The sequence below is a fragment of the Colletes latitarsis genome, chromosome 7 (assembly GCF_051014445.1).
Source record: "Colletes latitarsis isolate SP2378_abdomen chromosome 7, iyColLati1, whole genome shotgun sequence".
NCBI classification, from domain to species: Eukaryota; Metazoa; Arthropoda; class Insecta; order Hymenoptera; family Colletidae; genus Colletes; species Colletes latitarsis.
In genome coordinates this window covers 2,971,039-2,983,927 of record NC_135140.1, presented here as the reverse complement: position 1 = coordinate 2,983,927, position 12,889 = coordinate 2,971,039, and the positions used below count along the sequence as shown (strand labels likewise).

Here is a 12,889-nt window from a genome sequence, read left to right as displayed (position 1 = left end):
AAAAGAGAAATACAAGGATGCTTTATATGTTTTTACCTTTATTGGAAAAAGAACAAAATACATGGAATATGTATACTATACAGGGTTTTGGATATAAATAGTCCCTGATATCTAGTTTTCTCGTTATAAACATGAATAATGCATTATTAGACAAGACAAGTGCACTGTACAAAGCTCACTCTGCTTGACTTTTACTTGCTATTGTGCTTCAATTGTATAACATATTTAATAGCAATATAGATTATCATTATCATTGTCATTAATAATAATATTATTATTATCATCGGCATCATAGTTTTCATTGTTATTACTATTGATATTAATATAATTACTTGTATTAGGTATCGTTTGTAAATATATTAGCACACCTTATTCACAAAAAGAATAGTATCCCCAATTATAAAATTAATATGGAAAAACAATTGTTTTCAAATGCTATTTCCAAGATTGCAACTAAATTTTATATCAAGTGTAAATTTTCTTTAGAGATTAATGCCATCAGTGTACATAATATATACAACGATCGACAATACTAAAACTATTAGTAAAATTGTTATATATTTTCAATTGGCGAGTGCTTGACTTAGGACAAAGTATACTGTCCTTTTTTCCTTAATGTATCGAAAAACTTACACAGGCCCAACTTCTTCAGGATCATAATTTTTTACTCTTTTATTATATGCAATTATTTCCTAAATAATCAAACGTTAATCTTGAATTTTTCTTTTAGGTCTTTGAATAAAAAATTTAACAAATTTTACTTACTCTTTCATATCTGGCTCTATCTTCTTCTGCTATTGCCATATACTTTGATTTAGTTTGAAGATCTGTACTCATCCATAATTTACCCAACTCTTTAGCAATATCACCTACTCCCATTTCTGGATGTAGTTCTCTCATTTTTCCACGTAATTCTTGGCAAAAGTAGAAAAATGCAGACCTGAAATAATATTTATAAAAAATACATCGAACACTAATCGACATCACAAACACGTACAATGCTCTTTTCGGTGCATCTTTGTCTCTATATCTTTTTGTTCCCCTACGTGTCGGTTTCTCTGTTTCGTCATGGCTCACATAATGTCTATCATAATAATGCATTTTCTTATTGCAATGTGCTCCATCTTCAAGATGTACAATCTACCATGAATGAAACATAATTCTGTTAATTATCAAAATCTCATTGGTGTTATTTAAAGTAAACTTACTTCATTCTTTACTGGTACTGCATTGATAATAAAATTTTTACTTTGCATATTTGACCATTTTGCTTGATTATTTGAGACACTGGATACATTTCCAGGTTTCATTACAGGTTCACCACATTCTAGGTGTTAAACAATTAATTATGTATGAACTCATAAATTAATAAAATCTCCATTTAAAAATATCATGCTTTTGTAATATATCATTAATATTTAATAATTCAATTTGCAACGTGTCTAGTGTAAATGTCTCAAAACATAGCAACATTTTACCTGGTGTCATATTTGTTTGACCAACAATCATTGTGTCTCGCATTCCAGTATTCAAAGAATTATCACCAGTCTTTGTAAGATAAACATTTTTCCTATCAGATGATTCCATAGTTGTAGAATATTCTTGTCTAATATTCTTTGCAGAAGAGATCAATAAAGTTTCCAAAATTGTAATAATCTATAATAGTGTTACGTTGCTTTACTTCATTAAATCATTTTATAAAAAAAAATGGTAGAATCAATAAAGAACTAATACCTGTTTATGTTTAATATATAAAATTAAAGAAATATATATTTACATATTTTAAATATTTAAAAATCAATAATTACCTCCTCGTTTCTAAATTAATAATGAATTTGCTTATAATAACCATTGAAAATTAAATATAGTCATAATAAAACATATATAAAATAACAATATAAACAGAATCCATGAGTTTTATATCATTCTTATACTTTCATTTATATATTAATTTCTATATTTGGATACAATTTTATAACGACTATTAAATATTACTTACCACAAATATAGTTATATGAACCATATAATACTCTATTGTCACGACTTTAATTAAATACCATTATGGATAATTTTCTCACGCTCTGTAGAACAAACATGATAAAATTCAAAATCTTGTAGTATAAGAACAACAATTTACGAACAAATTTAATTATGAATGAAGAAGTAAAATATACTTTTCACTGTTTCATTCAATATCGTATAATTGATAATATAAATATATTACATTTTATTGTTTAATTTTATTGATATTATTTATAACAATTTATTCTAAATTCTGGTACATTTATCTCGAATACGTCACTTTTACAAGCATTACGAGTCACAATGTAAGTTACATACCGCGTGTAATAATAATAGATTGAACATATATATATATATATATATATATATATATATATATATATATATATATATTCAATAATATTTTTGCAAATTCTGAATAAAAAGTAACATTGTCAAAACAATACATTTCTTCGTTACGATACAAACTGTGAAGAGGTACACTTGTAATATCAAATGCTTTTTCAGAAAATGAATATATTTGGTAAAATCACAAAAGTAAAAAAATTAATACTGATAAAAATAAGAAAACGAACAGAAATAACAAAACATTCGAATATAATAAAAATACGCAAGTAATTAAAGTACGAGATGAATGTAACAGATATTTACCTACAGATGACGTACAAAGGCAATCGCTACTATACAACACAAAATAAAAGCTGCCTTTCACGAGCTACGACGGTGCACTACTCAAAAATGTTGGAGAGTGATAAACGAAACAGAATTAAGTCTAACGCGTAGAAGGTGATTAAACTTACCAATAATAATTGAAAAACAACGTTGCAAAGGTGTTCGTAAGAAGCGACTATAAGCAACGCGGAAAGTAACTTATTAAGCATTCATTCTACAGATCGGTTCTATCTATACGTATCTATCTGTACGTATCACGCGTATCGTGATCAGCATTATACACGGAACACGTATGATACTTAAACGCAACTTTAACTAAACACTGATATTCAGATTTATTGAAATTCCAAATATTCACTAATACAATACTCGTCAGTTATTGAACCATAGAACGCGGATTATTGACGACAGGAGTCGACGTTAAAAAACAGATCGTATAAACCAAGCTAATTGAAGCAGATATGACCGGGCATGGCTATTTGACGGTGTGTATGTGCACGCATAATGCGCGCGCGCGCTCGTGCATCATACCCACTGACCATTTATAATATTATTCGCTTTTATTAAATATTGAAGTTTCCATTTTAGTGTCAAATATTCTTTTTTCTTTGAATTTTATTCCTGAAATCATATTAGAATTAGAGAATCTAAAAATTTATGTACTTAACCAAGGAAATGTTAAGGTAAGTTCATACGTTCAAATGTATGATTTTGTATAATTTCGGACAAAACTCTATTGATTGAAATGAGATCCGAACATTATTATCAAAGTAATGTAAGAATTGCACGAAATACAAGAAAATTATTGATAAATATGACTAATTTCAAAATTATCTGTTATATGTTCTTGATATATCAACTTCAAAAGTATATGCTGACAATAAGTAGACAACAACTAAATCAGTATTATTATTGATTTATGTAATTTACATACTTTTATAATTGTTTATCGATAATGCAAATTAAGTTTAAAAACTTGTAAATTACTATATATCGTACAATCTGTACTTTGTCCACTAGAAATAAAACTCAGATAAACTAAATTTTCATTCGTTCGTACACCTCTACTCAGGAATGTATCGTAGGTTTGACGCATAGTGGGTCGGTAAATAAATGTTTATTTTTATTACCTTATTTGATATCTTCATGTATTTTTTCGTATTAACTCTTTCACTATAGAACTGTAATTATTATACATAAATAGTAACTTGTATTAATTTCTATTGAATTTGCTCAAGACTCGGCACTTTGCCTTTCAGTCGTGTCGCAAGTCACGTGGTTATGTTTACTGAGTCTTCTTGGCCGAAGTATATCATATACTGTATAACTGTATACGTATAGTACAATCTAAGTTTTATATCGATTCTATCATAAATGAAATATCGATTAATAAATTGATGTATGCTTGTCAAGTATCGATACTAAAATATTTTTTAGAATAGTATTTAATAATTATATAATATTTTATAAAAATAATTTAATGAACAAATAATTTATACCATTATTGATTATGAATAGATTGAAAGTATTCATAATAAAACATAAATGATAAAATACTCTGACATTTGAATTAAGGTTATATTTATTTTGAGCATTCTACTTTTAGTGTTCACATGCTACACGTGTAAACAAATATACAAAATCATGAAGGAAACTTTGTTATCAAATTGTGAAAGAAAATTCGTAAATAAATCAGTGGAAAGAGGAACGGTATGATTTTGTTAATATTTCGTTGCTTCAATTAGATGAGTGTACATGATTAAAATTATTCAAATTTTTTTAGCGATTAGATGGCAGAAATTTATTGGAAGCACGGCCTGTTAAAATTTATTTTGGATCCAATTGGGGAAGTTGCATGGTTTTACTTGGACAAACTAGGTATAATTGAGATTAAATACGATGTTTCTTATTTTTCAAAATTTTCATATAACACTAACAATATATTATTGTAGTATACATATATTTATTTTATTATCTTCCATTATATAATTTTCACTATCTATTTAATTAGATAAATAACTATAAAGTTTATAAAATATCAGTAAATAATCATTATTTATAACATATATGAATATATTTTGTGATATTACCAAATGATAATTTCATTACAGAGCTGTAGCACAAGTAACATCTGATATTCAACAACCTAACACTTCTCGTCCCAATGAAGGAATGTTACATATAAATGTTGAACTTAATCCAATGGCTGCGCAACATTTTGATGGTGGTAAACAATCTGAGTTTTCAATATTGATTAGCAATCAACTCGAGAAGTGTTTCAAAGATTCAAAGTGTATAGATTTAGAATCCTTATGTATAGTAGCTGATAAAAAGGTCAGTAATCACCCAAAAACTAAAAATATTACATAGAATTCTAATATCACATGTCTCGTTATTAAGATATATTATATCTAAATAGTTCAGGATTAACCATAGATATTCTAGTGAATAATGGTTATAATAATTTTCAATATATTAAATTAAGTAATTCATTTGATATAGGTATGGAATTTAAGAGTTGATATTAATATTATTAATCACGATGGAAATTTAATTGACTGTGCATCGATTGCAACATTAGCTGCTCTTTCGCATTTTCATAGGCCAGATGTAACTTCGACTGGTGAAGATATTATAATTCATCCATTTTCTGAAAAAGATCCTTTACCTTTAACGTTGTATCATTATCCAGTTTGTATCTCTTTTATAACATTCGAAAGGTCAGTATCTTTAAATAATTTAATTATATTAAGTAATAGAACTTTAGATATGGGTATTTTCTAAATAAAATTTTGTCTCTTTAGCGGCAATACAATTATGGATCCTACGTATCTAGAAGAAAGAGTTGGAGTAGCTCAACTTACTCTTGGTATAAATTCGTATAGAGAAGTTTGTAGTATGCATTTTAATTATTTGACAAAAACCATGACGGTGGAGGATGTTATATCAGCAGTTTCTAATTATGCTGCAAATTATGCTGCTGAGTTACTGAAACAGATTAGAGAAGCAGTAACATATGATGTGGAAGCAAGGTTTACTTTATAAAATTGTATTACTTAATTGTTTTGCAATTAGTTTAATATGACATGTCTAACTTGTTTTAACCCTGTACACGTCTGTGCAGGTATAAAAAAGACGATCGTAACACAAATCGTTTTAAAGAATGTATAACAATGAAGAAATTGACTACAATGTACAGTGAATGCATTAGTATTAAACTACGCAAATGGGGTGAATTAGAAAAAGTCAAATCTGATGGTAAATAAGTTTATTTTAACAATCATTTATCAGTTGGTTCATTTCATATAAAAATATTTTGAATTTAATGTCATAAATGTGTTTAGAAGCTTACACAGAAGAAGATGAAAATAAGTATAGAATTATTAAACCTGGAAAGGGTTCTGCTGAATTAATAATAGATACTGTGAGTATCTTTTTAATTAGAAAAAGATAAAATTGAAATACTTTAAATGTACTTTATAAATAATTTCTGTAGGGCACATCAGTTGGTGAAGGTGGTCCTAATACGTGGAATATGTCAGAATCATCTGAGGAAGAAGAAAGTGCCGTTGAAATTACAACTCAAGTAAAGAAGGAAGAAAAGAAAGTGTCAGATAATATAGGTACCATTACATAATTTGACAGTTTCTTTGCATGGTTTTAATCTACATAATTCCTTTAAAGTACGAAATATAAATCACTAACTGTTTGATTATTACTGTTTTAGAATTAAACGAAGACAGCGAAGAAGAAACAATAGAAATGCTGGATACAAAAGATATACTGTAATAAATATAAATTAATAAAACCAATAAACAAAAAAACAATTTTACAAGTAGTATTTGATTATTTTCTTTACTAAATAATTATACTTATTTGTTAGGTAATAATTTAAAAACTATAATATAAATAAATAGTATGTTAAGATGTATTGTTACACATATATTTTGTGGTGTATTGTATACATAGATTTTATAAAATACCTATGCCTATTAACAAGTAAAAATTCATACATATGCTTTTGATCTCACTAGTAAAATATTATTACAGTAACAAAATTTATGAAATAAAGTCTAGGTTATGTGGTATCATTACTTAAACCATTTTTTTGATCCAATTTATTTGCATTAGTTTTTACTGTATAAATGAAAAAACTTAGTGCTTCTTTTTCAACTACAGGGATGGTTTTGAAATGCTTCATAAGAGTCTGAAACAATAATTACTAATAATACATTTATATTCCCATCAAATTTTATATCTGGTTCATTTTTATAAACTTTCTTTCATGAAAAAAGACAAACATTATGATACTTAAAGATAAAATATGCTGCTATTCATATCAGATACATTCGCTTAAATTACTTACATCGGCTAACTGAGCTTTGTTTAAGCCTGGACGTGTAGAAACTTTATAGTGCCTTTTGTACCGCCTTAATGTACCAACTTGTAATTGAAAAAGATCAACCTCTGGAAGATCATTATCTGTTTCACCCGAATCTTCTTCTGAATCCTTACGTCTGCGCTGTTGCTGTTGCTTAGATCTTGCACATTGTATTACTTGTTTATGATAATCACAAATGTATATATGACGCGCCTATTGACAAATCAGATATAAAATGATATAAGAGTCTTACCTAATCATATATGATCAAACCTTGGTACTCATACATTCACTTTAAAACTTTGATTGTTCATGGGTGATTACAAACAGAATCAAAAAACATTAAAAAAACTCTGAACGAATTATTCATATTACCAAAAGTTAATAAATAAAATTTGTATATATCACTATGACATTGTTCAATGGCTTTAATTACCCATGAAGAATCTAAAAGATTTGTTCACTATGGATACTAAAGTTCCATTGCCCTCTATCCAATAATCTAAACTTCATTAGTGACATATAATATTTACAATCATACAAAAGAACAATATTTTTAAATAAAATTAAAAGAGGACGAGTTTTGTGAATAACCTTAATTGTAACTTTTCTTGATTATTAATCTTACCACTTGATCGAGATTAAGTTTTAATCGCCGCTGAGTTACAGTTTTTTGAATACGTTTGCTGTAAGAAGCGTTGCCAGCTGGCCGAGTGCATCGTTCACCCTCATCTACAAGGCAACAAATTTGATCAGCAGCTCCTCTGGAATCTTCTTCACCGGTACTGAATCCATTCATTTTTTTTTTATTCTTAACATCAACTAAATCAGTATGAAGAGTATGTAGAACTTTAACAACCTCAAAATGTCACGACGTACGTATTTGCGTCAAAAAACGGCGTGTCCCAGAATAAAATGCACTTGGCGATGTCTGCTTTTCACACTCATAATTTTCCGTTGAATTTCATTTGTTATTTGTTATTTACTAACGAAATTCATTTCTTTTTTTCGCGATACAAAGTAATTCTTGTTACACGATATTTAGTTTGTATTCGAAGCAAAGATTCAAGCTTACAAATCGATAATTTAAACAGTAGAGTTTGCGTATTCCGAACACCTTGAATTATACGACGTCGTATAACATTTCACTTTCTTTCTTTCAAACAATTTGACATATGAGTTAGTTTTATGCGTCCGCTACAACAAGTATTTTGAAAATCTTGTTAAAATATAAACATTCAAACCTACTATTTCCTTGCAATGTGTTTTTGTTTTTATAGATTTCTTTGAAATTCTATGGCATAACACTTCACACGATTTCACCGCGTTTTATTATTTACACCACTACGTTGAATCACACGTTTACGCGATGATTACATATGTGTATACGCATACATATTATGTACATGGATCACATGCGATATGGACAACTTTGAAAAATTCCTATTCAGTAACATTCAGTATTACCAACTTTATGTATGGTTACTAACGGAAAACAAAATAATTTTTGTTGGTGTTACGCTATCGCGCGAACTGGGTTTGATACTGTTGCGAATCACGTGGTTGGTGAGTTAGGGAAATAGGGTCGTGGGACGGTGCCCGTGGAGCGCTGAACCGCTCTGCTCGGCGAGGCGCGCGGAAATCAAACAACTCAATACGTTAAAAATACTTTAACAACTTTATTCAGTATTGTTCTTTAGATTCTCTAAGTAGCGATTGAAAAACGTTCTCTAGCGCAACACGTTAGCTCGTATAGACTGAGAGAGCCCCGGCCACGCGGGCTCGGTCTTATATATCCAGTCGTCCCGATCGGCGTTTGTTTCTTCCTTTCCCCGGTTGCCAAGTTTTCAGCGCGTGCCATGGAATATTCCCGATCCTCCGAGCGAGAACCGGCGACATGGCCAACCGAGCGATTCCCACACACACACATAACCGCGCCACAAGCATACAGCCTATCTCTAACGGTCAAACTACATTGTATGCACAAAGTATCGTCAACGGTCTACAAATGCTCGGTTTGTGCCTGGATTTCCTCGCGTTGAATTTCCTACCATAATAATACGCATTACAATACGCGATTTCATTTGAATCTCCCTCGCTCAAATCGCAGCTTCGATGGTGAGAAAACCAGTTCCAGCAATTTCCCGTCGCGCCGCTGCATGTACATAAACCCTACGTCATGCAAATGCGTAACAATACACATAGCGTTGCAACGGGGATTAATTGGAGCTCGATTAATCATCATCGAGTGTAGGATCATGTAGTTGCATTCAAATTAGGAGCGAAATTCAAACGGACTAGCATGTGTAATATGTAATACTATTGTTACGTCGGGATTCCATCGGCATTGGTTAAAAAGGATTTCCCTATACTTACTTGGTTTGATTTTTTTCCGGGGCGACGCTGCGGCTTCTGCGGTAAGGCGGCGTTGCGGGTTGGCGGCGGAAGTCTCGATTTCGATTGGTGGAGCCTAATCTCCGAGTAATTGCATGATCCAAAACTGCAAAAACTGCAGTAATTGCAGCCGATTCAAAAGGATATCGAGACGGCGTTTTTGCTGACGACGACCGGAGCAGCGGGTTCTCTTTGGCATTTCAATTTTATGAGTAAAAGAATATTAAAAGATACTAGTTCAAATTTAACGAATGCTGTTGCCACCCAGAAAATTAAATTAAGGAAAGGAATTAATTAATCACCACTAAAATTGGAATACTTTGGTTTATTATTCAAAAGAGGAGCCCTTGCACGGCTCTGATATATAAAATTCGCGTTACAAATGATCGCGACTTTCTCCGGGCTCTCTTCTTCTGACCGACATGTCTGTCAACGCAACGAATAAACTAACTAACTTGACTAAAATCCGATTAACGATTCTTCATTAGGAGAAGACGCTCCTTTTATTTACTGACAATTAGAGGAGTGGGAGACCTTCCCCTGTGTTCCGATCTCCTTGCAATACTAGCCATATCAGGTATCCCTGAATATCACCGGCAGAGACTTCGCGCCCAGGAGCGTTCTCATACTCCTCCGGTCACCTTACGCCGGATGTAGATAACATTCCTTAATTTATTTATCACGCTCGGCTAATTGATTTTTACATACTTTTATAAGGCCTAAATGAATATAATAATTAACAACGCATAACTATAACGATGAATAAAATTAAATATCATACCTAGCGATTGAATATAATAATTGCTAGTGAATGAACATACTAGTTATAACGTGTTGTGAGAAGATTTCCATAATCTAGTTACCTACTATCTAGTAACTAACTATACATGATATAGGGAAAAGGGGCCCTTTTAAAGGGCCAGAGTGGGGAGACGTACGCTGCACGGACGTTACACTATTGTATGAAATTTAACGCGGGCAATCAAACCGGGGAGAGTCGAGGGTCATAAACTTTCTTAACGGCTGTGTTCAGGATTGGTGGGTTTATAATACAGATGTAACTTCTCCACTATTTTTGAAGATTAAAATTTCGAGACCTTTTTATTTAGTAAATTACGTTACGGTCATTAACCGCACTCTAAACTCCATTCGAGACTTGGAATCCTTGGAGCTCTTTCTCGCCTCAATATCGATTGACGATTTCGTAAACCCGCGTTGGCGTACAGCTGCGAGACACAGAGGGCTTGGGAAGCTGACGACGGCTTTCCCAAAATTATTATTAAAAATGCAGTGTTCTCGCTCACCCTTGCGTGGCCTACCTGGACGCTAGACAGCAAAGTGAGTGGGAATGTTGTAGCCAAAGGTATCAAGGTGACGACATTGAGGATTGGCTTGACCAATCCTCCCTCCGGTGAGCAACGTTCGTCGCTGTCATCTTAGCAGGAGCAACCGAGGTTTCCTTATTGGGAAAAATAAGAATTTAGGGTTAGATTAATTCTTGAGAGAGAGCAGAGCGAAATTAAAAATTTCGACAAGTCTGTAAATCTTCCGAGTTGACTCTTAATAAACAAAAGTGGAAGTTACACCGAAGCATTTCGAGTTCTTCATTTTGCGCGCTTCGCTGAGCAGAGCGGCCAGCGCTCCATGGGTACCAACGCACCTCCTCGTTCCCCTAGACCGCCGATTCGAGACGCAATACTGGTAATGCAAAATGCAATATACATGACCTGTGATTATCAAAGTGGTTAAGTCAAGAAACGAGTATTAATAATTTTGTTTATTATACTTTTAAAAACAAAAATACAATTAAAAATAATGCCAATATTAGAAGTGATACGCAAAGATCCTGCACTTTTATCGCTATAAACTTGGCAAATTGTGTTACCGGTGCGCCGCCACAATTATCATGAAAATTCGCCACTGTATCAATCGATGGTGAAGCGTTATCAGGGTGACATTCTCTAGTCTCTTTCGTGTAACGTGTTTGTGCCGTGAAAGAACGTTTTGGGTTCGGCGTATTAACGGCGCAATTTGAAAAATGGCATGGTTACGCGGTCGTGCTGTTTTCCAGACATGTAGACGTACATTTTCTCGAAACATTGTTGCGCGTAGAGACGATACAAGTAAATTATAGATGGTCTTCTTACGTTTAGAAAATCGTCAAACTTTAGCTTTTTACACCTTTGTATTACGTAATGCGATAGAACAATTGTTTCCATAATATTTGTACTTTTGTATTAAGTACAAGTAAAATTCCTATTTATAATCATTTTTCGTTATAGATTTCACTGATCCGCTAGATCATGCAACCGGACAAGAGAAACGAGAATTACTTGCTGCAGCTGCTGGCAATTTTGTAAGTTTTCATAATGTGTAAAAAAAATTCGAAATAATAACACAGTTCTTTCTTATTCAACATACGTTGTATTCGATACAATAATATATAAAATTAAGTAATGTATCGTTTCATTAATCAAGTAATATTCTATATCTCTTACCAAATAAACTATTAAAATGTTAATCAGTCACCTTTTTATCGTACTTTTATATTATTTATGAAATATAGAAACTTTCTATAATTTTAGTGTATAAAATAATAAAACGTTTTGCATTGTCTTTAATTTAATTTTAAAGTTCAACATTCGTTAATCGTTCATTTTAAAGTTTTAATACACATTAAATTGATGCAACATAAAATTTCTTGTGGAGAAAAAATATTCATTTTTTAAATATTATTATATATATTTGATATTGTTTTAAATTAGAAGATATTAAGTCTTCTTTTTCTAAAAGGAAGTTTAGACAAGCATCTGTATGGTATGAATTTTTATTCTCATATGTTGAAGTGTATTTTCAATTTTTAAAAACTGAAAGGTTTATTCTACGTGTATTTAAAATAAGGTATTACGAGCAAAGTTGTCAATAGAAACTAGTCAGTGTTTTTTAAAATTTTCTGTAAAGACTTTTATATTAAATACTTAAGATTATATAGTCTAATTTATATAATTTTTTATTGTAGGATCCATATCATATGAAAGCCTTAGAAATAACATCTGACAGCACAAGAGAAAATCCAAATTTAGTACCTAGCGTATTCAAAAGTCGTATTGTTGGATGCGTTTGTGAACAAGATGCTTCTCACGTGAATTGGATGTGGCTACACGAAGGCACTCCACGCCGTTGCGAGTGTGGTCATTGGTTTAAGCTAATTGAAAAAGCACCTCTTTAATGTCTTTTTAGATTAATTAGTGAGTTATTTAAAACATAGAATTAATGTTATACAACACTACAGATTGCTTTTTATTTATACCCTTCCATATCCTATCATTGTGCTTTTATAAATTAATAAATAACTAATATGTCAGTGTTGGTAAAAATTCAGTAATAGAGAATTAAAAATAAATTTTACGAATCTTACAT

General features: G+C 31.2%; 4 protein-coding genes across 13 annotated transcripts; 2 read left to right on the top strand and 2 right to left on the bottom strand.

Moving 5' to 3' along the window:
- Window positions 1-18: 18 nt before the first annotated feature.
- LOC143343368 (high mobility group protein B1-like 1) lies at window positions 19-3,182 on the bottom strand. Of its 3 annotated transcripts, none has more exons than XM_076768211.1 (7): window positions 2,823-3,180; window positions 2,000-2,081; window positions 1,479-1,656; window positions 1,209-1,327; window positions 998-1,140; window positions 766-940; window positions 19-692 (listed from the first exon to the last, which is right to left on the bottom strand). In XM_076768211.1, exons 2-7 carry the CDS (start codon window positions 2,021-2,023, stop codon window positions 630-632), a joined length of 702 nt encoding a protein of 233 aa, XP_076624326.1. In that variant the 5' UTR covers window positions 2,024-2,081; window positions 2,823-3,180; the 3' UTR covers window positions 19-629. The 3 variants fall into 3 exon arrangements, with proteins under 3 accessions (XP_076624326.1, XP_076624327.1, XP_076624325.1); XM_076768212.1 differs by lacking the exon at window positions 2,823-3,180 and adding an exon at window positions 2,674-2,714; XM_076768210.1 differs by lacking the exon at window positions 2,000-2,081 and having other exon boundaries at window positions 2,823-3,182.
- A 596-nt stretch (window positions 3,183-3,778) lies between these two features.
- Rrp45 (exosome complex component Rrp45) lies at window positions 3,779-6,532 on the top strand. 7 transcript variants are annotated; one of them, XM_076768203.1, is made up of 10 exons: window positions 3,779-3,795; window positions 4,301-4,404; window positions 4,478-4,572; window positions 4,806-5,028; window positions 5,197-5,414; window positions 5,499-5,726; window positions 5,819-5,952; window positions 6,039-6,118; window positions 6,191-6,317; window positions 6,422-6,532. In XM_076768203.1, exons 2-10 carry the CDS (start codon window positions 4,339-4,341, stop codon window positions 6,481-6,483), a joined length of 1,233 nt encoding a protein of 410 aa, XP_076624318.1. In that variant the 5' UTR covers window positions 3,779-3,795; window positions 4,301-4,338; the 3' UTR covers window positions 6,484-6,532. The 7 variants fall into 7 exon arrangements, with proteins under 7 accessions (XP_076624318.1, XP_076624319.1, XP_076624320.1 ...); XM_076768204.1 differs by having other exon boundaries at window positions 3,783-3,799; XM_076768205.1 differs by lacking the exon at window positions 3,779-3,795 and adding an exon at window positions 3,821-4,093.
- Sap30 (SIN3-associated polypeptide 30) lies at window positions 6,013-8,447 on the bottom strand. Of its 2 annotated transcripts, none has more exons than XM_076768214.1 (3): window positions 7,704-8,447; window positions 7,061-7,288; window positions 6,013-6,242 (listed from the first exon to the last, which is right to left on the bottom strand). In XM_076768214.1, exons 1-3 carry the CDS (start codon window positions 7,872-7,874, stop codon window positions 6,216-6,218), a joined length of 426 nt encoding a protein of 141 aa, XP_076624329.1. In that variant the 5' UTR covers window positions 7,875-8,447; the 3' UTR covers window positions 6,013-6,215. The 2 variants fall into 2 exon arrangements, with proteins under 2 accessions (XP_076624329.1, XP_076624328.1); XM_076768213.1 differs by lacking the exon at window positions 6,013-6,242 and adding an exon at window positions 6,622-6,901 and having other exon boundaries at window positions 7,704-8,445.
- A 2,771-nt stretch (window positions 8,448-11,218) lies between these two features.
- LOC143343525 (cytochrome c oxidase subunit 5B, mitochondrial) lies at window positions 11,219-12,758 on the top strand. Its single transcript, XM_076768503.1, has 3 exons — window positions 11,219-11,592; window positions 11,752-11,825; window positions 12,489-12,758. Exons 1-3 carry the CDS (start codon window positions 11,508-11,510, stop codon window positions 12,696-12,698), a joined length of 369 nt encoding a protein of 122 aa, XP_076624618.1. The 5' UTR covers window positions 11,219-11,507; the 3' UTR covers window positions 12,699-12,758.
- Window positions 12,759-12,889: the final 131 nt, after the last annotated feature.